This window comes from Falco biarmicus, chromosome 1 (genome assembly GCF_023638135.1).
Source record: "Falco biarmicus isolate bFalBia1 chromosome 1, bFalBia1.pri, whole genome shotgun sequence".
NCBI lineage: Eukaryota > Metazoa > Chordata > Aves > Falconiformes > Falconidae > Falco > Falco biarmicus.
In genome coordinates this window covers 10,358,890-10,382,682 of record NC_079288.1, presented here as the reverse complement: position 1 = coordinate 10,382,682, position 23,793 = coordinate 10,358,890, and the positions used below count along the sequence as shown (strand labels likewise).

Sequence of the window (23,793 nt, the reverse complement as noted above, 5' to 3'; positions counted from 1 at the left end):
CTTTTTGTGCCGGCTGTCCCCGTCTCCTGAGGGCTGTTCGAGCTGCCAGCTCTGCTGCTGGCTCTCTGAGCTTGTGGCAGCTGGCAGCACAGTGCCCATCAGCTACAAACCTGCCAGAAAAAAGCTTTAAGCAGACGGTACAGCCAACACCTCTCCTCCTGCAGCCTTCCCCAGGGACAAGGAGGCATTTGTGTCCTCTGCTGAGAAACAACAACTCTTGCAGGACACGTTTGCCCTCTTTCTGCCCCCTCCCACAGCCCTTCCCATGGAGCATCTTCCCTTTTCACTCCCCCCTGGGTGTTAACAGCTGCTTCTCACATAGGTTATGCCCACGAGTGATGTCGAGCACTGGTTCCGGCAAGTGGTGGTGGCAGTGGAGTGTGCAGGAAACCAGGCGAGTGCAGACCGCAGCCAGCACGCGGCCAGGCTGGAGGAGATCTCCCACGCCATCCTCAGCTCCTGCCAAGCAGGTGAGCTCCCGGCCAGCCATGCACAGGGTGTTAAGGGAGCTGTGCAAGCTGGCAGGCCCTTGCCTCGCTGCTATATCTTCACCATTGCCCTCCCAGAGCTGTCCATCCCCAGCTCCCGTCTGCCTCTACCTCAGCAGCATCCATCACCTGGTCAGGTCCTTGCAGCCTGGCTCCTTGCAGGGACCTGATGTCCAGGATGGCAAACGGCATGTGGCAGTGGAAGGCACCTGAGGAAAGGGACTGTGGCAAACTGCTGCTAGTTCAGCGGCCCTGAGGCCTGGAGATGCATCTGTTGTTTGCAAAGGGTGCTACAGGTGTCAGCCGGGGGAGCTGGACATCAGGACTCTAGGGCTTTGCTGGTGTACTGGGGAGTCACTGCGCACCACTCCATGCAACCCTGTGCTGATGTGGATGGTGGCACTGCCATCTTCTCCCATCCCTGGCAGAGCTCTGTTCCAGCCTGGTGCCATCGGGGCTACACAGACTATAACACGTGTCCCCATCTGTCACAGCTCCTCACACAAATCTGGGCTAGACTAGAGGGAAATGGGAGTCATGTTTCCCTCTTCCTGGCTACTACTGGTGGAAGGTCCCTACACCCCAGCCCCCTCCTTGGAAAGAGCTGGAGACTGTACCAGTGCAAGACGTGAGGAGGAACAGCCAGTGGGGCAGGGAGAGGAGTGGGATCGTATCCTTCTGATGGAAGTGAGCTATTAAATTGTCTCACTGCTTCTCACAGAACTATAATGGGTTAAAAATAGCCAGTGATGGTGGGGTCAAAGGGCTCCCTTGAATCTCAGCTGATATGACTGAGGCAGGTCCTGCCATGTGGGTTGAAGGCCCAATGCCAGAAGAATGTTTTCTTTATTTTGCAATTCCTCTGCTGTCCGCAGCAAAGCAAGGTCCTTCTCTCGGCCATGCCTCAGTTTCCCCATCTTCATTTCTCCCTTCCACCAATGGTGCAGGTATCTTCCTGTGGCTCAGTCTCGAGAGCAGAGATCTGTGATTACAGCCTCCTGTCTGGCCAGAAGGCAATGAGGGTGGGAGAGCCCTTGGGGGCTCAGCATGGGCCATCTCAGCCATGGTCTGAAGCACAGCACCAGTGGGGGTTCATGCATCTGTGGGGGAAAGCTGGTCCCGTGTGTTACAAGCATCCTTGTTTCCCCCAGGTGATGCTCCCCTGGGAGGACTGCAGGACACCCCTCTGCCCAACCCCAACATCAGCTTTCACCTCTGGACAGAAGATGACCAGCTCTGTGAGTGCACTGTGGGGCTGTGGGGAGTTCGGACAGTGCCTGAGGCTGGGAAGCCAGTGCAAAACATATAATTTAGCCCTGATTATTGAGCAGTGAGTTTCATAACCGTCACCCAAGGGCCAAGCTCATGGAGGCTCGTGCCGACTGCACCAGCCTTCCTACTTGTGCGGTGTTGGGGTCAGATCAGGGGATTAGTGGGGGGAGAGGGGTGAAGGAGACAAGGAGAGGATCCTTGTGGGAGAGGCTGAGCAGGATGTGCCCACAGTACATGATATGAGTGATACTGAGCTCTTTTCATGGTACAGTGTGAAACAGGACTGAAAGACTGACTCCTCTTGGACCTGCTGGTGGAGGTCTTGGCCCTGCGGTTTGCATGAGAGGAGGGGTGCTGAGCAGGATTATGCTCAGCCTGGCTTTGGTTGTATTTCCCTCCTCAAGCTCCCTTCTGCCTGCAGGGAAGGAATTGGTGCTGTTCATCCGCCCGCTGTCGCAGAGCTGCGAACCCGACTGCCTAAGCCAGGACCTGGACAACTTCGAGATCCAGGACATCATTTCGGATTGCGAGTGCTGCGAGCAGACCCGCTTCTCCGTGCTCTCCACTGACAGTGGCATCGAACGAGACCTGCTCATGGCAGTCGAGGAGCCTTTTGCCCCTTGCGGTGCTGAAACAGAGCAATCCCGGCTCCACAGGAAGGGTGGCATTAAAAAAAAGCCGTCGCCACTGGAGAGCATGGCCTTCCTGCAGGCTGGCTGCAATGGTGCCGGGACGAAGTCCCCGGTGAAGCTGCAGAGGAGACCAGGCATCACCCCGGAGCCTGCAGCCCCGCTCCAGAGGCTGCACACTGCCCGCATCGTGCTGCTGGGGGACGACCGGGTCCTAGGGCGCCTGGCCCAAGCCTACCACTCTTTGAGGTAACCAGCAGCCATGGCTTCTGGTGGCTTGGGGGAAGGGAGGACAGAGTGTGGGCTTTGCATCTTCTCCAAGATGGCTGGGGAGGGGGTTGGGCTCCAGCAGTACCTGGGGCAGGGTGAGACTCAGGTATTTTGCACCCAAATGCATCTGACTCCCCTGGCTGCATGGCACCATTTGGCTCTGTTGACCCAAGTGATGCACGCAGTGAGGCTTTTTCCCTTCTGCCCATAGAATAGGTTAAATGAACCATAAAGGAGGCAAGACATTTTTCTGTGCAAAAGGAAAAACTTCTAAAGAAAAGCTTTTTTCCAGCTGGCTCTTCCCAGCTGGTTCACCTGGGCCAGGAGAGCAGCATGGGGTGGGACTGAGTCACAGTGCAGGCAGCAGAGCTGGGTGCAGATGGGACCACCAGTCCCAGCCAAGAGCCTGTCTGTGGGATGCCCCTTACCCCCACCATCTCGCCTTGCTCAGTTTGAGAGCCCGGGGGCGTTACTGCTATCCTGTTGCACTGGGCAAGGGAGGCGTGCGTGCAGGGCATGCGCTCCTGGTGCAGAGCAGCTGCGGTCTCTTGGCACTGCCCAGCCTTGGCCAAGAGCCATGTTCTTCCACCTTCCCCTTGTGACACGGCTATTTATTTTTCCATTTCAAGGAAACGAGAAACACGGAGAGTTTTCCTGACTCCCAGGCTGAACCTGCAGTTCTACTACATCCCAGTGGTGACAGGGCAGCCAAACACCTTGGCCATGACGGTGAGTCTGGGCTTGGCAGCTCTGGCTGCTGCCGCTGGCTGCCAGCAAATGATGGTGTTTTTGGAGGAAGAAGAGGGAGGGGGTTACAGGAATTCACGTCCATTAATGCCTTGTTCCTAGAACAAGGAGGATGGGAGCCAAGGCAGGGCGGCTGGGCTCCATTTGCAGACTGTCTTCGGGAATCCATCAGCCCTGGAGACATTCGGGTTGCTCCAGTCCCTGACAGGTGATAACTCACAGCCTAGTGATGGCATCAGTTCTGCTTCTGTGCCCCAACTATAGGAGGATCGAGGGATGTCATTAATAAATGACTGATGCTCTTCACCTCCCAAACACTTAAGGGAAGCAGGTGCCCCTTACCTAGAGCTTTGCCTGCTTGGTCACGGCCCCAGTTTTAGTTCTGCAAGCCACTACCTAGCAGTTTATCTTGGGCACATCTCTTCCCCTCTGACAGCCTCAAGACAGCTATAAATAAGTGGTTGCACTCCTCACAGTATTTTAAGCTGGCCTAGAGCTGGCTGTGAGCCCTGACAAACGTGCCATTATTAAAAAGAGTATTTCTTCCTTCCATTCTTCACTTAGTTTTTGTTCTCGAGCACCTGCTAAAGGAGTGCTGCAAGAAGTGTTTTGCCATCTTTTCTGGACCAAGCAGGGAAGCGGGAGGGATGGGGGAGCTGCCCATGGGGTGTTCGTGCCACAGCTCCCTCTGCCTTTTCTATGGCTATTTTGAGCCATGATCATACCCTGAGCCGTGTGTTTCTCCTGCAGGACCATGCTGCCACCGGTGACGAGGAGCTCTGCGAGGTGGCCGGCTACCTGGGCAGAGCTGACCCATGGTACGAGAGCAACATCAATACTCTGTGCCACGTGATTCCCAAGCTGGCCGCCATGGTACGAGTGAAACCTTCCCACCTCCCCAGCCCAGCCAGTTTCCCAAACACATCTGCCAGACTGAAGATGAGCTCGTGCCCTGCAGGGCCCCTCCGTGCCCCACACAGCGGCTGCCAACCCGCCCCAGTGCCCTGCACCCAGAAAGGTGCATGCGGCTGATGCTGCCACAGCCCACAAAACCCATTTGCTGCATTCAAAGAGGGTTTTTTTTGGTCAAGGGATAGGAAATGGCAGGTTTCAAGAAAGAAAATGTAAATGAGGCATTGCTGAAATAGCCCCAGCTCTCATTTCCTGGCAGTTTGAGCCACCATTGATAGCTTGCAGAAAGGCTGGGAGGTGGGTGTAAGTCTTCGTTTCTCCCACGCGCTTTGGCTAGTTGTGGGAGAGCAGGTCAGTGCTGCCCTGGGCGACATTGCTCATTATCTAGGAAGACATAAGAGTTTGTGGCAGTGTTTTTGAGAACTGACTGTGGGTGATCCATAACGTGATTTGCCCCCCCAGCCTTCCTCTCCAAGCAAACATCTTGTGACTGATCTGTTCATCACCGATGTGATCGCTTACTACGTTCGCATGGGCACCCAGCCTGTCTGCTTCCAGGTCTACACTGTGAAGGTGGGTGCTGCAACCCTTGTGCCTTCATGTGGCCCTGCAAGAGCTTGCAGAGCCCGGCTGTGGGCAGAGCTGTGCAAAGCCAGTGGGGTCTGGGGGCTTACAGCAGATCTGAGCCGGGTCCCCATGCTCCCCAGCCTGTCCCCTCCTTGCCAAGCTCCTGGATCTAGCGACTCCTGCTGCAGAGCTCAGCTGGAGTCAATGGTCCCAGGAAGGCTATTTCAGGATCAGACAGGTCAGCAAAGTGAGCCTTGAAATTACCTGGTAAGGACACAGATTTCCTGCTCCACTGGATTCAGGTTTGCCCAGGGAGCTCTGGCATCTCCTGCTGCTTTAGACGCTATGAGCAAACAGGAGTTTTCTGAGTGGTTTTGCCAAAACTTCTTGTTTTCTACTTCTTGTACCTTGCAGGGGCTTTGCAGGGCTTCCTGAAACACCATTTTATTTATTTCCTGCCAGCTTTTCTCTGAAATGGTATCAGAGTGAGACCTGGCACTTGATATGAGAGCAAAGAACTACTGTATTCAGTCATGCAACCCCCCCATCTGCTCCTCTGGCAGTTCCCCCCCCCCCCCCGTCAAAGCTTAGGGGGTGGCATTGATGCATGTGTCTCCTTTTAATCTACCTGTAGCCAACGTGGTAACCTATTGCAGCAGGAGCAGCCACTAATGAGCAAACTGGCATGTGGCTTGCAAAAAGCTGGAAGAGCTTTGGTAACTCCTGATAGAGCATCACCAGGACTCGAACTGATAACAAGTAGATTCTAAACAATGGGAGCACCTGGTCCTCAGCTTGTGCGGCTGGGGATGTGGGTTTTTTGGTGAATTTTTATTCCACTCATTTCTCCTCCAAGACAAAAATCAAAAGCAGGCATGAGAGTGGGTGAGTCAAGCAGGGGAAGAGGAACTGACTCCAGATGTGGTTTTCAGATAAAGGCACCTAACCTACCTTGTTGTCATACAGGGTGTGAGGCTGCTTCATCTGGAAACACTAAGCCTGTTTTGCCTCTTTGGTTAAGACCACGCTGCTCCTCCTCTTTGGCTGCAGAGAATTTTCCTGGAAGTGAGGGTCAGGTCCCACAGGAGTCAGACATAAGTCTAGGTGTAGCTAGGTGAGGTTCCTCAGAACCTTATCTTCACAATTTGCTCGAAACAAACCCGTAAAAAGAAAATAATTCGTAGGTCTGAAGTGACAAGTTGACGTAGGCGTCTCAGGCAGAGATGCCATGCCTTGAAGCCAAGCCAGCATCTGCAGTCAGTCAAGCTGCTCCCCTGGACCTGGGCTGCGGGTGGGCAGGTCCTGGGAATGGACTGGTCTGTGAGTGCACAGTGACACCCAGTGGCAGGGGACACTGCCCTGGCTCTGCTGGCCAGGTCCACCACCCTCGGCCACAGCCTGCCGTGCTCCTGGGCTTCAGGAGGCAGAGCAACAGCAGTTCCTTCCACCCCACGGGCTGCTATGGTGAACTCATAGATTCCCTCTCCCAGTGCCACACCTGGGCGCTCTGGAGAACCTGCTCATGCCACAAGCTCTGTGTGATGCCACACGCTTGGTCTGGTGACCCAGGAGGAGCTGTTCTTAAAGATTTTCCTCTCTTTCAGATTTTCTTCAATGACCCGGCCCAGGAGCCAGCCGAGGATGTGTTCCTCACGGAGCTGCGCACCCAGGTGCAGGAGAGCATCTCCTACAGAGGTGCGTGCGTCCCCCCACGCTGAGCCCTGCAGCAGGGGCTGCCACCCTGGGAGGGGTCCTGCTGGCCCCAGCTCCCGCTCACCCTGTCCTTCAGCCTGCAGCAGTCAAGGCCATGCCATGGGGCGATATCCCTTGCTCCATGACGAGCAGGAGACTTCCCTAAACATCTCCATCTCCCTCTCAGGCTCATGACACCAGGCTAAATGAGAGACCTTGTGGTCACTGGCTCCTGGTCTCAACCGGGTTTTGTAGACTGTGCCTCTGGCTGGCTTCAGGACCCTCTGAAGTTGGGCCAGCACCATGTTTTTATTGAGGAAACAACCTGGGATTTATAGCCACCCCCTTTGACAGATGTTTTCCCTATTAGCAATTCAGCTTCCTTGAGTTGCCAGTGATGGGAAAAGGGTGCTTGAAGGCTGGACCGTTACAGAGGTCACATCCAGCCCTTCCACCAGTGCACCCCGTGTCCCATCTGATGTCTGTTTGCCGTTGTGGGTGGGCACAGACCCTCGGGTGAGTCCGTCTCACTGGACCTGTGGAGTGTACAGAGTCTCAGCTCTTGTAGGCAAGGTGCGAAGGATCGGTGTGCCAGACCACGACTGCTGTGTGATGGAGGGGGTGTCTTGTCCCAGGGGAGGACCCCTCCCTGCTGACCACAGACAGGTGGGACAAGTGAAACCTCAATCCTACCAGGTTCCCTCCTTGCAGAGTTAAACATGACCAAGAAGAAAACAACCCTGGATGGCCCTGGCATAGATCTCACAGTAACATACAGAAAGGTAAGTGGGGCTCTCAGCAGCCCAAAACGTCTCTGCTCACAGGGATCCCCAGCATGGCACTGATCTCCCAAAAGGAGTGCTCTAGTCCTTTTTCCCTCTGGAGCTGCACTCCAGGAGAGGACAGAGACCTCACCGCAGGTTGTGGTGAACTTTAAAAGCCTGTTGGCTAACCTTGCATTTGTGAAAACCTGCCCCCAGACTTCTCCCCGTCTCACCTCGCTGCCTGGGGGCATTAACAGAGCCTTGCCTGCAGGTTGTGCTGAGCGACCGGTCGAAGGAGCTGGCGGTGTCCCTCCGCTCCACGGGTCTGGTGATGAAAGCCATCCCTGCTGATGAGGCTGATGGTGGGTTCTTCCTGCTCGGAACTATGTGAAGAGGGTTTGCTGGGTTTTCTGGTGCTTGATAGAATAAATTTGACCATGATATTTAGCGCAAATTGTGCCTGGGCTGGGGGGGGTTGAATCAGTGACATGCATGTATTGGTGTCACCATGGTCTGTGGTTGTGTGTTTTCTCGGGAATGACGTGTCTGGGGTTCCCTGTAATGTGGGGTTCCGGTGTAACTTGAATCTAGGCTTGTCAGCACCTTCCTCTTGCTGCAGCCTTCCTCTTTCACCTTGCCTTTAGCATAGCCTCTGAGTTTTCCACCCTGAGCATGATCCCACACAAATCCTTAGCCCATGGACCTTGCTAAAGTCTTCCTTTTCTGTTGTTCTGTGTGTCCCACGGACCTCTGGCAATGCACCCAAAACGCGGGATCTGGCAGCAGCCCCACTCCAAGCTGAGCTGAGATGTGCCATGGCCCGAGGCTAACATGCTGCTTCTCTTGCAGACCTGGTGTGTCTGAACGTGAACATCACTGAAATCATTAGGATCAACAACTTGTCAGGACGATCGTTCTCGGTAAGTAGCTGTGGATGCTCACAGCCCTGGAGGGGTTGGCCAGTGCATGGAAATCCCTTATGACAGCAGTGGAAGGGGGAACACCCTGTGGGGACGAGGTGGTCTTGGGGCCACCCTGCTCAGAGAGTGTTTTGCAATGAATTTCCATAGAAAAGTCTGGATTTCTGAGCCAAAGCACCAGATGCCATCCTTGCTGGTCAATGCCACGTTGTATCCTGTCTTAGGAGACCCTGAAGGACAGAACTGCTGTTGGGGTTATTCTGTGACCCCAGGGACAAAGTGGAGAAAGAAAGCTTGGTCCCAGTCATTGTGGCTCCACCCGAGTACAGGAAAGGGTCTATATAGTTTTGTGATCAACTCCATTAGGTCAATGAATCTAATTGCCAGCTCAGAAAGATGACTTTGCAAGAGGTGGGATTAAAAACTTGGGTTCCTGTCCTCTTCATTTTACATGTGAGTTCAAGTTGACCCCAGAGGACACGCTGCCCCGTGGGAACGTGTCACTGCCATTTGGGTGGCAGTAAGTATTACTGTGCCTTGGTCATTTGGGCCCTGGAGCTTCCAGTCTCTTAGCTGGTATTTTTAGCTAGTCAGCACACTTTTCCTTATTTTCACCTGGCTTTTGGAAACACCGAGGTACTGCAGCCCACGCTCTCCACAAAGATACACCACGGGCCTGGAGAACAGACCATACCCCACATCCAACATCCCAAAGCTTTCAACTTGTGCAAGCGTTGCCAGTTTGGAAAGGTTGCCCTTGAAAGATTTGACCAGATTGTGATTACAGTTGTGATTACAGAAAAAGGATTAACTTTATGTCACGTCTGAGATTAAAAAAAAAAAAAAAAAGAGAGAGAGAAATGTCATAATTAGTCGGTTCCATAGCCACCCAAGGGAAGGGAAGCAAGACACTCACTGGGCTCTTCCTCCTTCTCCTCTGTATCCAGGCTGTGGCAAACAGGTTGAAAACATGCAATATCAAAATCAGGAGCACAGAGCAGAGGCCCTTCACGGTGTGTCTGGACAAGGACAGCAGAAGAGTCTACAGGAACGTGATCAGGTGAGAATGCCACACGTGCCAGGCTCTGTGATCTCACTGGTGACCTCGCCTTCCTCTCTGGAAGGGCTCCCAAGGTGGTGGAGCTGTTTCCCAGGGAGTCCTAGTCCTGATCTTCACGCATGACAAAAGACCCACAGGCAAATACATCGCTTCCCAAGGGAACGCAGGGCAGAGTGGTGCTCCTCTACCTTTGTGGGTTTGGGTGATGGTGTGCAAAACAAAATGATTCTTCCCTTTTAAGGTGCTGTCGTTAAGACAGCAGAAGGATAGGCACTCCCAGGGACAACCTGAGATCTTGGATCTCCTTGATTATACTGTGGAGCTGAAGCTCTCCCCACTGACTGCATTCCTCACCATAGGCTCAAGCATGTGAAGGTAGGGAGAGAGAATTCAGCACTGTGAAAACAGCAGGGATCGATGTGCCTGTAGCAGCTGCAGCAACGTGTGATGTGTTGGAAGCAAAGAGACAGGTGGTTTAAGGTCCACAGACCATGTGGAGCAAACATAAAATATGAATTCCTGAGAATCAGGCTGAGCCAGGTCAAGGACACTGGTTTTGTGGTCAAACACTAATACACATCAACTCATCTTTCTAGCCAAAACCAGTTGAAAAGCATAAAAGCAGCTGCCCGTCTCAATATGACAGCCCTCCCTCTGCAGTCAGTGGAGAGACCTGACGTTCAGTCCAAATGAGCCTCCAGCCCGCAAGGGCGGATTTGCACATTGCAGTAAATATGTTCTTGTGCTCTTGCAGCGTGGAAGTGTCCCCTTGCCTAGAGCCCAGCTACTGCCTGCAAAAGACAAGGACAATGAAATTCAACCTGCACGAAACAGAAGATGTGGGGCTTGTGAAATACATGCCCAAGTCTCTGCTGTTGCCTATCAACACGTTTGCAGGCATCATCCAATGAAAAATACGAGAAAAAGCTGATGTGAGAGACATGACGTTGGGTCATCACAAAGGAGGTGGAAAAAGAAAACACACTAAAAGCCACCAGCGGTGATTTTACAATAATGGTGCAAAAGCTGCAGAAGCAGCTCAGGATCGGGCTCAGGGAGGGCAGCCGTGCCCTGCTGAGTGACAGTGATGACCCCAGAGAGCACCCCGTGGCAAGGGGCAGACCGTTGCTGGAGAACTGAGTTTTAACCTTTTGCACAAGTCAGGGAAAACCTTTGAGCTTCCTTATTTCAGGAAGACTGGGGAAAATACAGCTGAGGTGATGGTGCTTGCTGTGCTTGTGGGTCAGAGAGCAGTCGCTATTGGTAATATTTGTCACGGTGATGTCTCACAGCCTGGCAGGGGATCAGGGCCTGTTGTGCAGGGTTCTGCACAGCAAACTCCTCATGCTGGCACGGGGTGATGTATTTGGGCAAACCAGCAATTATTCCCCTGACTGATCTAGGAAACCTCATTGTAAGCCTGAGCACAACCAGACAGCATCTGTGTTTAATGCAGCTTCTATGGAAGTTGGTGGAAAACCTGCTGTTGTTTCAAAGGGGCCACACAAAGTAGTGGTGAATGGTGTGAAACAGAGACATGGGAAATCTAGTGCGGTGCTTGGCAGTGATGAACGAGGCAAGAACAGCCCAGGCAGTGCTGTGGGATACGCTCACTGAATGGTACGGGTCGGCTGGAAGAAGAAACCTTCGTTGAGCAGACAATGGAGGCTGCACAAGAGCTCTTCGATGTCTGAGCTGTACCTTTGAGTCCATCTGGGATTTTGCTGTGGCTTTGGCTGTGCAACCTCTCCACATCTGGTCCGGAGCCTCACGAGTGGCAGCTGCATCTCTCCAGGTGTACATCCCAGGAACAACCACCTACAACCCCACGGAGTCCCTCCGTGAGGCCAGCCAACAATACCTCTGCGCCCAGTCTGCCTTGGGGTCCTGGTTTGTTCTCTGTCTGCTGTGCAGGTAAGAGATGTACGAGAGTGGAGTGGTGCTCCTGGGATTGCTGGATGGGCAGGATGCCTGCAGGACTTCTCTGTTCCTTACTTCTGCTGCTACCATGGTGTAGAAACCCTCTCCTCATTGGCAGAGGAGCCAGGCTGAGCAGGGACAGCTCAGCTGCTGCTTCCACCCAGGCTCAGACTAACCCAGTGTCAAGGATGATCGTGTAGGAGGACCCTGCCTTTGTTCCAGTTTGTGGCAGGCTGAAATAATGGAAGAAATGGTGTGTATTTATTGACTTTCTGAATGTGACCTGTGGTTTCTGGAGCGTCTCTGGGAAACCTTCCCCAGATTCATGTTGGAGGGATTTGGGGGTGTTCCTTCTATGACACTATTGGGTTTTTTTATTCTCTCAGCTCCCAGATAATTCATTACCTGGGTTGCCTTCACTCAGGGGTGCTTGCTTGGATCAGCAGCCCAAAGAAAGTGTCCTTTAGCTTTGTATATGTGCATAGCAGCTCTTCCCAGTCATCTCTGGCTGTCCCTGGAGCCAGCTCCGTGCTACAGGGTGATGCTGGCCCAGCTGCAGTGGCACTGGCAAACCTCTGTTCGCTGGTGACAAATCCAACTCCCTGCCCTGTCTGTGCTAGGTCTGCCCAGCCCTGGGGAGCTGCACCTCTGGGGAGTCACTTCTGCTTAACCACCCACACGTGGCACAAGGAGCCCACCTGCAGGAATGCCAGTCTGGGGTTCTGGAGAGGAGTTTCCCTTATGCAGAACTGCTCTGAGCTGGTGGGATGTCTTGGCTGGAAATCTTCCTTGTGGAAATCTTCCTTGCATTTCTTGCCATGTGCACAAGGCTTTGGGGGTTCAGTCTCAGGCTTCCCTGGTCTGTCTTTGCCGACAAGCACAGGGCTGCTGTGTTCCTGCTCCTGCTGTCACCTGGCACAGCAGGCATTGTCGCTTCTGTTCCCAAGCTGCAAGTTTACTCACTCTCACTTTGAACGCACCAGTGCAGTCCAGAACCATGCTGGAATACACTACTGGGGGCACAGCAGCTCCAGAGCTGCCTGCAGCTGGTGGGTTATTTAGCAGCATAAAAAACCTCCAGGTCCCAAGAAATATTTCATACCAAACCAGCACCAACAGCTGAAAAATCATGTTGGGCGACAGCAACAAGACCGTTTCCTAAGGAAGATACCTTGAAATGCTGGCAGACATAGCCACTCACTCCCAGCTGAGCCAGGCACAGTCCCCGAGCATTAATCTCCCCCCAGAGGAGTCACTAGGCTGCAAAAGTTCAGCAACGGCATTTAGTTCTTCAGTCCTGTTTTTCACCTCACAGGTCAAAAATTGTTGATGACCACCAATATTTTGATGCCCAGCTGGGCTTAGACAGCAAACATTTTGGCCCTGAAGGAAGCTGGAACTAGGCAGGAGGCTCAGAAATGAGCCACGAAATGCCTGCTTGCACCAGCTGTTTTTCTGTGAGCTGCTGCGTAGGGTGACACAGGGTTTAAGGGGTGACCAGTGACTCTTGACACCTCTGCCTCTTTGGGGCTTCACTGGGGGGTTCCTGTACCCTGGTGCACAAGGTAAATGCTTACAAAGCCAAGAGACCATGCGCTGGGTTGGAGCGTGGTCTGTGGTGCCCAGAGTTTACTCTGTACAGTTGTAAATGATGTAGATGGATTATAAGTTATTTGTATAGGTGTCAGAGATGATCTGTATCAGAAGGTGCAATCCTTTTCATGCCAATTAAAAAAAAATGAAAAAACTCAGCAGAAACTCAGTTTCGTTGGCTTTTTATGTTTGCATGTGGCTAGCATGGGTGAGGAATAAGCTGGTAGGAAAAGACAAACATCAGCGTCATTTGGCTGATGTCTTCTCCTCCCCACCCGCGTGCTCTGTTACATAGAGAGACTTTGTGGCCAAAGAGCTCCTTTGTGACGGGATGGGCAGAAATGGCTGAATTGCAGCAACTCGGAAGCAGCAGAGCATAGCGCCCATGCTGGCTGCCCCTCGATCCCCTCGGTGCCGATACAATGTCCCCGCAGCCTGTTGCCCTCAGAGTTTGTTACTTCAAAACACCCTGTTCCCTGACCAGGGCCAGCACACGGAGGCTTGGGCTGGGAAAAGTGGAACACTGGTTTTCTCCAGACATCCCTTAAAGCCCGGTGATCCAACCGACTGCAGGAGAGCTGCTCATTGACAGAGCAGAAACAGTTCATGAACTCGCACTAATGAGTTAGCCCAGCCGTGAGAGAATTTCACAGGTGGTTTTATTTACCGCTGGAAATGATGGGCAGCTAATGCAGATCACAGAGTGACCACAGAACAGGAACAGTGTGCAGGTATACCTTGGACCCAGGAACTGCTGGCTTCGGAGCAGCGTCACCTTCTGTGTATGGTCTGGGTGAAATGTCTGGAGAGACGTGGCAGGTGGACCTCAAGGGGATGAGGGTGGACACGATTGCCTGAAGACTGGGAGAGCACAGAAACCTGAGTGCAGGGTGCATTCATAAATAACGCAGCCTGGAGGCAGGGCTTGGAGGCACAAACCCTCCCGGCGCAGCTGTGTTAGGGGTTTCACCTGGCAGGATTCCCCACCTCCTTGGAAAGACTCCCAGCCTGTCAAAGTCCTTTCTGAATACATTTATTTAAGCCATTACATCACACTTGTCTTTGTTACATCAAAATGCCCCCAACGGTGCTCTGCATGCCCAGCTTGACGCTGAGCAGAGTTGCAAACAGCTCTCCAGCGGATGGTGGCTGACCTATGGCCAGTTCTTCCCTTTCCTTGGCTGAACTGGCTGAGCCTTCCGCAGGTGCCCATTGCCCGGGCTGTCCCACCTGCCCGTGCTCCGCAGCGGACAGACCCCAAAGCCGGAGGAGCGCAGCCTCCGGGGTGGGATGGAGCAGAGCCGGGGAACAGCCCCTCCGAAGGGTGTTCCAAAGCCAGCAGGATGCTGTCTCCCCATGCCTTGCTTTGGGCTCATCAGAAGCGAGGCTCTGCCGCTTTGTGCTGCGCTGCGCTGCTGTTGTGTCGCGGAACCAGCTCCGCGGGATGTCGGTGTCGCGATGGCCCCCGTGATGCTGTCGGCACGGGCCCGTGACACGACACGCGGCACAGCCCGCTGGGGCGCCCGGCCCCGCCCCGCCCGGCGCCGCTCTCCTCCCGGCCGCCAGGCGGCGCTGTCCCCCCCCCGCCCGCCGTCTCCTGGCAACGGGCCGGGCGGCAGGTGCGGGCCGGGCCCCGCGGCGGGCAGGTGCGGCAGCGCGGCCCGGTGGGGCGGAGCGGGGCCCGCAGGTGCGCGTCCGCTCGCCGGTGCCCGCGGGAGGAGCATGCGGCGGCGCCATGAGCCAACAGTGGGACGTCGGCCGGGCGCTGGCCCTCTCGGGCCTGTTCCGTGTGCTGCAGGGCGCGGGCCGGGCCTGCGCCGCCCCGTTTCTGACGCTGTACCTGCGGCACCTGGGGCTGCCCGCCGCGCTGGTGGGCGTCGTGGCCGGCGCCCGGGGCCTGGCGGCCGCGCTCGGGGCCCCGCTCTGCTCCCGCTGCCCCCGCGGCCGCCGCCAGCGGCGCCTCCTGGTCGCCGGCTGCCTGCTGGGCTCGGCGGCGGCCGGGCTGCTGCTCACCCTGGTCCCGCCGGCCCCCGGGGCCGCGGGGGGGCGGCTCTGCAGCGGCAGCCGGCAGCCGGGCCGCACCGGGGCTGCCGCCGGCACCGACGCCGCTCTGAGCGTCGGTGCTGGGTCGAAAGAACCGGTGGGAACGGCTTCTGCAGCCCTGACAGCGAGCGGGGGCGCAGCGGTGAGCAGCCCTGCCTCCCAGGGGCCGGCCGGCCGGCCAGGTGCGCTCGGCGGCGGCGGCAGAGGGGCCGGTGAGGACGGTGAGGATGGCACAAGGACAAACGTCTCCTGGGATGGTCCCTCGGGCTGGGCAGCCTCGGTGACAGCAGTTAACCAGGATACCCGGGAAGCAGGGATGCTGCCCTCCTACAGACCCCCCTCACCGGGAGTCAGGAATGAAACCAGCAGTCTGGCTCCCGCTGTAACAGACCTGGCTGGGAATGCTGAAGGCAGCCTTTATGCTACTGAAAGTAATGAGCCCTCGTTGTTTAACATAACTCTTCCTACTGTTGGAGATACTAATGTGCCTGGGAACCTTTCAGACCACCAGAAAGACACTCGAGGTGTCAGCTTCGAGGCAGTGCAATACATCTTTCTGGACAGAGAGCATCAGATTTTTCTTATCGTACTGGGTATTGTTGTGCTTTGGGAACTGCTGGCTACCTCTCTGGAATGGACAGTAGATGAGAGTCTCTATGAATATCTCGACTTTGTTGATGCGACTGACAGGTATGCCAGGCTGTGGATTTGGAATTACCTGGGTGCATCTGTAGGTGCCTGCGGCATTGCCATATTTGTGGATCACCTGAATTGCTTCCTCAGCGCTACAATCACTCGCCTCGCTGTCCACTTCTATGGCTACGCACTCCTGATAACGCTGTCATTGCTCGTCACTGTCTTTTTTCCCATCCACGTTCCCAAGAAAGCTGACCGTGTTAACAAAACGGCCAAAGCCCTGGCCCTACTGTGGAGCGACAGCCAAGCAATCCTGTACACCATCACCGTCTTCCTCACTGGCATGGCTGGCTCTGTGGTGCACAACTTTCTCTTCTGGCAGATGCAGGACCAAGGCAGCAGCGAGCTGTACATGGGGCTTTTCGTGGCCGTTGGGCTCCTGGCTGAATTTTTGCTTTATTTCTTCAAAGGGAAGTTGCTGAGGACTTTCTCGAGCAGCAAAATTGTTGCAGTCAGTCTAAGCCTCCTGGCAATCCAGCTTCTGTGCTACTCCTTCTTGTGGACTGTGTGGTCAGCTCTCCTTATTCAGATTTTATCCGCCTTCAGTAGTGGTGCTTTGTGGTGGGCGGTTAACATGACGGTGGATGACATAGCCACGCCAGGCATGGAGAGGTCCCTGCACACTGTTCTCCAGGGCCTCTGCTATGGTGGAGGAGCAAGCTTGGGCAGTTTTGCAGGAGGATTTGTCGTGAAATACTTTGGCCTGGCAGTTCTGTACAGGGTGTGCTGCGTGTGCCTGGTGCTGTGGCTCTTCTTATTTTTAATTGTCCAATCTAAATTGCCACGGCAGAAAAAAATTAATTATTCTCGCCTCCTGGCTGCTGATTCCAGTGATATGAGTGACTCTGATGAGGAGAACGAGAGGGACTGGCTGGTAAAAGCTATGAAGGATGAAAGCTTTAACAGGAATTGGTCACAAAAGCATGGGATCAGCTAAACTGTACTTGAATGTAGGGAGTGGAGTGATAACGTGGTATGATGAGGATGCCCAGAAATGACGTTAATTCTAAAGTGCTAAATATATGCAGTATATATCTGACAGGACAGATTTGTATTTAAAAAAAAAAAATCTAAATCTTTTTATTTTCTTAATTTATAGTATTCTTGTAGTAATTTTTCCTCTTTAAACTTAATGATTTTGCTTCCAAAATCGTATCAAGGTATTTCAGATATACATTTGTCGAAATGAATGTAGCTAAGTTTTTAGTCAAAAAGCAAACTTGATTAAATTCTTGCTCCCCAGAGCTGATGCTGTGGAAACAGTGAGTGACAGCCTGTGACCTGTACTTGGACACAATTGAACAAAAAACACTGTAATGCTAACAGCACACTAAACTTTTTCAAGGTGCTATTTCTGTGAACTCTTTGTGCTAAATAAGGGATGTGAATAAAAAAAATGGTTCATTTGCTCTGCTTTGATTTGTAAAATTAGGTTTTGCTACAGACTGTCTGTCTTCTCATGTTTTGGGATTCAAGTATGATTCTGCATTGGCATCTGTTGGAAAAAAACCTGCCAGGTCTGCTCACAGTCGGTGCTCGCTGGCCGTCCCATTCAGACGGCCGCAGAGCAACCCGTGGAGTTCCTTGTTTACCTAAGGTGGCACCTAGTGTTCAGGCTGGCCAGGAAGCAGTCTTCCCTCCTGGTTCCAGTAACTCCGGTGGGCTGGGAATTAGCATAGGGCAATATTCATTGAGAAGGAGCTTGTTGCTGGCTGAGTTGGTCTGGTTGAAGCTGGTGATCCTCCCTGGGTCCGTTTGGCCTGCGGGCAGCCCTCTTCTCACGTTTCCCGTTTAGAACTAAATCTGTGCTGAACAGGGCCTGCCAAGTCCAGAAGGAGCCTCAAGCTGCCTTATCTGCCTTGCCTTAACCTCAAAAGCACACAGATTTCGACCTCAATAGGGAAGATTTGCTTACAAATGAAAAATTGCTGGTCTGATCTCGTTAAAAAATCCATGTCAGACCTTAAGCAAGGCTGGCGGAGGAGCTTTGAGCCTTACAGTCCTTTCAGCTACCATCAAAAGCTGCTGGCAGTTTGTTAGGTACTTCCCTCTTCAAGGAACTACATCCTTCCTTTGCAGAGGGATGGATTTTAATAACATCTCCCTAGTGTTTTACAAGCCATGAGACAGGCAGCTGCAAAAAGCAGAATATTTATTTGAAAGCATATTTAAAATGTAGTATGCAAATGGCATTGCAGTCTGTCACTGCTGCATTCTGGACTCAGTAGAAAGCAGTTGGAGACAAGGAAAAGTAATGCTATTGAAGATAATCTCTTTCTCTGCGTGCATCGATTCCAGATTATCTGTACATCAGATGTTTTCAGGGTAATTAGCTCTCTGATTTCCTGGCACAAATCCACTGTGCCATGCAGAATACTCTACTACAATAACTCTATAATAGAATTGTCCTCATGCCAAGAATAGCTGGAACTTTTTATTAAGATGTTACCTTCTCCCAGGAATTCAAACTCGTGTTGAGAACAATTTTAGTGTCAAGAATTCATCCCAGCCTTGTTATCATATAATACCTCAGGAATCTAATTACTTGTTAATAGAGTATCTGACATCAGGCTTCAGTAACATAACTGCACGCAGCGTATCGCAGAGCCGTCAGTGGTTTCATGAGACAAACGCTGCAGCAGTAGCTGGAATGGTTACGATGCAGTTGCTTCTTTAGGTGGAAGTGGCTGCCCTCATTTGAAGCCAATTAAATGGGTGGTACGGGCTCTTTTGATCTGCTTCAGCACAAAATCGGCTGCTGCAATCCCAGTTTTGCAAAGGGAAACCTTGAAATGAAAAGCGCTTGTGCCAGCCGTCCTGCAACTGTGGCAGAGAGGTGATACCAGCTGCCTGGCAGAGACCTGGGCTCTTACCTCTGCCATCATTTTAGTCACAGATGTTTAGGTGTGCTGAGCCACTGCCCCTTTGAACAGAAGGGATGTAAGGTATGGCCCAACTTTGGTGTAATAAACTTGCATAGTAAGGTTTTTTTTAAAAAAATTATTAACCCAAGAAACACATTTGGTGCTGATTCAGGAGAGGATCATATTTATACAGTTTGAAATGTGTTCCAAACTACAAACCGCTATGGAAATGTGGCAGAGGGCTCATTCACTGAAGAAATTTCACCAGTTTGGTTAAATGGTTTTCCATTGAGGTTTATACAGTTTCTGTGTGTGAGTTCTACAGCATCAGTGACTCAATTTCTTTCTCTCTGATGGTCACAGAACCTGCAAGCCGAAAAGGTAAGGAAGAAGGTGGGTGTAAATTGTTCTGTGTGAGACTTTGCTTTGAGCATGTCTTTATTGATCCTGCAGATGTAAGAATGTGCCAAGGCATTTAACGCTGTTGGGAATAAGATGTAACCAAGAAGAACCAAACTGCCTTTGGGGAAAATAGATTTTCATGATGCATTTCCAACCACATCAGCAGTTATTTTTGCATTACTTGGCAACTATTTGCCAAAAAAATTGATGTAAAAACTCCTGTTTCTTTAAATTTTTATTCTTAAACAATTGTAAAGTTAAAAGCGATTATAAAAAGATTTTACTGTTTGCCTGCGTCACGGTGAACTTTAAGTACATTTCAGAGGCTTAGATGTAGAAATACTTTTCTTTTTTTGCCCCTTGGTGTCAGTCCAGCGTTTAAGCTGAGCTGTGCCTTTCTTCTCTGAATACATTTAGAGTTAATTGAGCTCAGGAGGCAAACCATAGTCAGTGCTGAGGAACAGATCCCACACAATGACGGTCTTTGTTGCTCTTAGATTTTAAATTTCACATAGCTCAATGTATGTGTACTTTGTGAGAAGTTTCAAAGGATCCAAGGAAATCAGTTTTATTACATGAGGCACCATTTGCCAAAAAATGACAAAAGCCTCTTGGCTTATCGTGAAATAACTTAGAGGCCCTGCAGGTAGTTTCGGTACACAGCTGATGCAGCTGAACTGGAATCTGAGTAACGCATTGCATCAGACATCTTATCTCGCTTTCTAAAAATTGGTTCCCAAGTTATAAGGGAACTTATTGCAGGTTCTGTCTTTCCAGCAGTTGTTTTATGAAGGGATATTGCAGATGTTTCCTTCAGCTCCTCTCTGTGTGCACCTCACATCTATGTGTGACTTAAGTAGCGTGGCACTTTCAGAATATGAAATCAGGTAACTTGGTGGGCACCAGTTCTAATGTTCTAAATGTTCATTTTTCTTGTGCATCTGATCAGCATAGTGAGATCCTTTCCAGTGTTCTCCAAAGATTTCTATAATTCAGCAAGCAACCACATCATGTGTCTTTGTAGACTGTAGTGAAACCTGCCCAGATGAATTCACAGAGAGGTTTTTGTATTTTTGTAATGAGTCATTTCCCAAAATTGTAGATATGGTCCATTTAAGGTAAGTCTGATTAGCTGTGGTTTCACAAGAAGGGGAGAGTGATGTTTTTGAGAGCTGTGGAGTTATTCTGCATGTTCTGAATCTTAAAAGCAAAAGCTCTTGAATTGTCTTTTCTTCCATGACGGGGTGTAATGCCTCCAAGGCACAATCCCTGCTGCCCTCGGTGCTGCTAGTAAAAGTGTTTCTTGTTCTGTTCATCTTTAAAGTACAGACAAGATGTTCCTACTCTGATTTGAAGTCTTAGGTAAATTACGATTACAGCATGATACCAAAATTCTGTGCCTTTATAACATGGGTCCCATTTAGACTTCTTAAAAGTATTCGGCAGCTCCTCACCATGACTGGCACGAGCACTAAGTTGTACTAATGCAGCGGGGGGAAGAGGAGTCTGTCTTGAAATGTCTTGACACTCAGCTTGGCATCTGTATTGCTGTAGTTATCAAAAGGGTGCCAATGTAGAGGAATCTCTGCTAATTTAGACTGCATTTCTCAGGGCACAGATACTTTTTTTTGTGCGTGGTTTCTCCCTGGCGCCTGGTTTTCCTGTAATATGAATGATTTTTCTGGCCAAGGGCGATTTTTTACTTTAAATCGGTTATGTTGCGACCATAAAACCGTGAACCCAAATGTAGAGTATGACACAACCTTAAAGTTAACCTTTGCTTCACCTTTAATATTTAGAAATCTTGCCTGAAGAAATCACAGAACAGAAACCGTGGTTACCTTAGCATGACCTCGCCAGCACAGCAGACAGGGGAGCTGTCGGTGACATGGCTTCATTCTTGAAACTTCGAGAACATTTCCACCTCTGATCAGACTGAAAGGTCAGAACTATGGAGGTAGGTGCAACACTGCAGAAAGTAAGCTTGTGTTAACATGGCTTTTTATCATTACAAAAAGGAATTTTGAGGCAGAAAACACACATGCTGAAATAACTTTCATACTCAAAGAATGAACTGAGAAACACGAACCTGATTTTTTGACAAATCCTCAGGAAAACAAACTCATTAAATAACTCCAAACCGGTTATTCTGACATGTACATCCCTCCGCAGGAATAGGCATTCGGGTCCTTTCTCAGCAAGTGACAAGTTATAATGCTCAGCTTCCTGCTGTCACCAAGATGTGCCTGATGGAGCTGGCCATGAAGGGCCCTGTGGGCAGCACCTGAGAAGCATTTCTGAAGACTCCAAATCTGTCGAATGTGCCACAGTGGTATCTGCTGTTTGCTGTTGCCTGCTCAGGTTGTTTCTTTAAGGAGCTTCAAATGGCCATGTCCATCCTAATGTTCTCCAAGCTGCGTTTTAATTCTCTTTGTACTTGTCAGCACTTTTCAAGTGCCTGGGGGGATTGTGTTACTGTTGCTTGGTACTGGATGATTTTCTGTTTATAAGCTTATCGTGTTTGTGTACTTCCTATTGTGTAGAGGCTTGGCTTTTAGAGAAGTGACTGCATACAGGGAAATATTGGTACTTCTAAGAAGCGTTCTGCTAGTGCCCTGAAAGTGTTGCTGCTGGTGACGCTCCTGTCATGCAGACCAATGTGAAAATCAACTTAAGACCCATTAAAATTTTGCAGCCCCGGATCTGAGGATGTAGATCGTGCCTGGGTGACCAAAGAGCCACGGGGGCTGCCGGCTGCATGGGGCACACCGACTGTCTGTGCACCATGTGGTGCGCTTGATTTGCATTTACCTCTGCAAAATGCATTTGTGCATAATGATTACATTCAATACAGCAGACCGAAGAGCGTGTGTTAATTGGATCATAATTCTTGTGTGTGACTCTGGACGGTTTGATTTAATCCCTTGTTTTTATTAAGAATAAAGTGAGCATATAGAATGTGGTGAATTCAAGTTGCAATCCACAGCAGATCTGGCTACTCTTGGCAAAAGTAATCCTGTAGAGTATTTGACGGAAAAACTGATTAAAGCATTTACACGTTCATTTTCTCTGCATTGTGGAGCAATCAAAACAAGGTGAGTCACTTCAGACCCGAGTTCATAATTGTAGTGATGGCAGATGCTCATCATTTAATGAACTGAGGAACAGCCAGTTGGTGGCTATTCTCATTTTTCACATTAAAACAAGCAAACCACGAAATCCTGAAATGGCTGTCCCTCAGCTGGGCTTTGCCTGCCTAACTGGGAGCCTGGGAGTTAAAATTGCAGTGCAGCTGCCTTGCAACACTCAGAGCGTTCCTGAACAATTCATTGGAGTAGTGAAACTATATTTTCCAAGAAGGACCATTGCAGCTCCAGGGAAGGTTACAGCACGCTTCCGTGGCCCTGTGGCTTTGCGTTGCTTGGTCCAAGAGGTGCTTCTGCATTTTCAGAGGATTGCCGGAGCGAGGTGCTGCTGCAGCTGCTCGCGGTTCACCGGCTCTCAGACATTGCCACTGCATTTCTAACCCAGGGCACCAGCTCCCATGTCCTTCCTTTCTACCCCCCACCCCCCCCCCTTTTTTTTTTATGCATAGACTTAGTTTTTATCTCCTCGTTTTGTTTATATGCCACAGTATCCTCAATGAATGAAGCACTGTCTCCTTTGCACGTGTTCTGGTTTAAAACACTGGAGTGGATCAAGAGTCAGCAGCTCCTCTCTGGGTTTTGGAGATGGGAATTCCAAGATTTTTCTCAGATTTATGCCAGTTGCAGTAAGGACATTTCAAACAGATCTGTTTCATTGGGAAGAAGAGTGGCTAGAGATGAGGATGCTGCAAGGTGCTGATAGCAGACGCTACAGTCTGGTATGTCTCTGCAGGGGGTGATGCTCCAGACCCATCCCTTATGTTGTCATGCCTCTGCTTTGCTCACCAGTAGCTTATTTTATTGCATTGACTATCGACTTGGAGCAGTGTCACTGCCAGCCAGGCAGGAGGACAGCAGGACAAGAGGGCAGAACCCCACAGCAGCTCCCCAGGCCTGGCCCTCACCTCACCGCTGCCACCGCCCCTGCTGCTTCCCAGCCCAGTGACTTTGTGTGGCACTTCTCCAAATGTGCTGGAGGGTGTCCCCAAGCTCCCTCGCAAAGGTGGGGTGTCCCTGAGCCCGCTGGCAAAGCCCTTGCCCTCACCTCGGACCTGTGCTCTTGCACAAAGCCAGTGTGGGGACATCAGTGTCACCTGCAGGCACGTCCTGGCAGAGGATGCCTGTCCCCTCCGTGTGTTTCGAGAAGGCGGTGCTGAGGCATGTGTGTCCACCGAGGGCAGCAGGTTGTGAGGGCAGCAGGTTGTGACTCCTCAGTGGAGTAAGTGCTTCTGGCATCTGTGAGCGAGAAGCATAAAACCCCACGAGCAGGTTTACAACCCACACCCCATCCTCACCGTCCCCATACCGGTTTGCTGGGATGAACCTTCAGGATGGTGGGACTGGTCCTTGCGGTGTCCCACAGGAGAGCCTGGCTGGGGGAGGCGAGGGGCAGCACTCAGGGCTGAGACCCCCGCTGCTGAGGGTGCCGCCAACCAACCCTTGAATTTTGGACCACCACGTACCTTTGAACATTTATTAAACACTTGCAGTTGTGTTTTTCCATAGGGAAAAGCTTCTTCCACAGAAAAGCACAGCTGCCCTTGGTTACCTCCACGCCATGTCCTGGTGGGGGGACCCCACAGCGTGCCCACATGGGGGGTGCGAAGCCCAGCCGTCTGGGGGGGGACGGGGGACGACAGTGCCTGTGCCCCCGGGCTCGCCCGCTGGGAATAGCTTTCCAGCCCCCTCCTGCTGGGCCGGTGGGGCACGGGGGGGTTTATGCTTTTACTGCTGCGGGTTTTGGGGGTCTTGTGGGGTGACACAGCCAGCGTGGGCGAAACGGGGGCCGTGCCCCGTGTCTGACCCTC

At 51.6% G+C, this 23,793-nt stretch overlaps 2 protein-coding genes across 5 annotated transcripts in view; both read left to right on the top strand.

Moving 5' to 3' along the window:
- Positions 1 to 12,992, top strand: part of PIK3R6 (phosphoinositide-3-kinase regulatory subunit 6) — a 42,310-nt gene extending 29,318 nt beyond the window's left edge. For 3 of the 4 annotated variants that reach the window (XM_056341684.1, XM_056341692.1, XM_056341702.1), the window contains 12 exons: positions 323 to 470; positions 1,640 to 1,726; positions 2,182 to 2,638; positions 3,289 to 3,388; positions 4,157 to 4,279; positions 4,781 to 4,891; positions 6,490 to 6,580; positions 7,274 to 7,359; positions 7,613 to 7,703; positions 8,191 to 8,261; positions 9,209 to 9,321; positions 10,076 to 12,992. In XM_056341684.1, coding sequence (XP_056197659.1) covers positions 323 to 470; positions 1,640 to 1,726; positions 2,182 to 2,638; positions 3,289 to 3,388; positions 4,157 to 4,279; positions 4,781 to 4,891; positions 6,490 to 6,580; positions 7,274 to 7,359; positions 7,613 to 7,703; positions 8,191 to 8,261; positions 9,209 to 9,321; positions 10,076 to 10,232 — 1,635 coding nt within the window. In that variant the 3' untranslated portion in view covers positions 10,233 to 12,992. The remainder of the gene's footprint in view (positions 1 to 322; positions 471 to 1,639; positions 1,727 to 2,181; positions 2,639 to 3,288; positions 3,389 to 4,156; positions 4,280 to 4,780; positions 4,892 to 6,489; positions 6,581 to 7,273; positions 7,360 to 7,612; positions 7,704 to 8,190; positions 8,262 to 9,208; positions 9,322 to 10,075) is intronic. The other variant, XM_056341712.1, reaches the window with a different exon arrangement.
- Positions 12,993 to 13,125: 133 nt separating this feature from the next.
- MFSD6L (major facilitator superfamily domain containing 6 like) lies at positions 13,126 to 21,797 on the top strand. The gene is made up of 2 exons (XM_056341725.1): positions 13,126 to 20,796; positions 21,012 to 21,797. The coding sequence occupies exon 1, from the start codon at positions 14,570 to 14,572 to the stop codon at positions 16,508 to 16,510; it is 1,941 nt and encodes a 646-aa protein (XP_056197700.1). The 5' UTR covers positions 13,126 to 14,569; the 3' UTR covers positions 16,511 to 20,796; positions 21,012 to 21,797.
- The last annotated feature ends 1,996 nt before the right edge of the window (positions 21,798 to 23,793 follow it).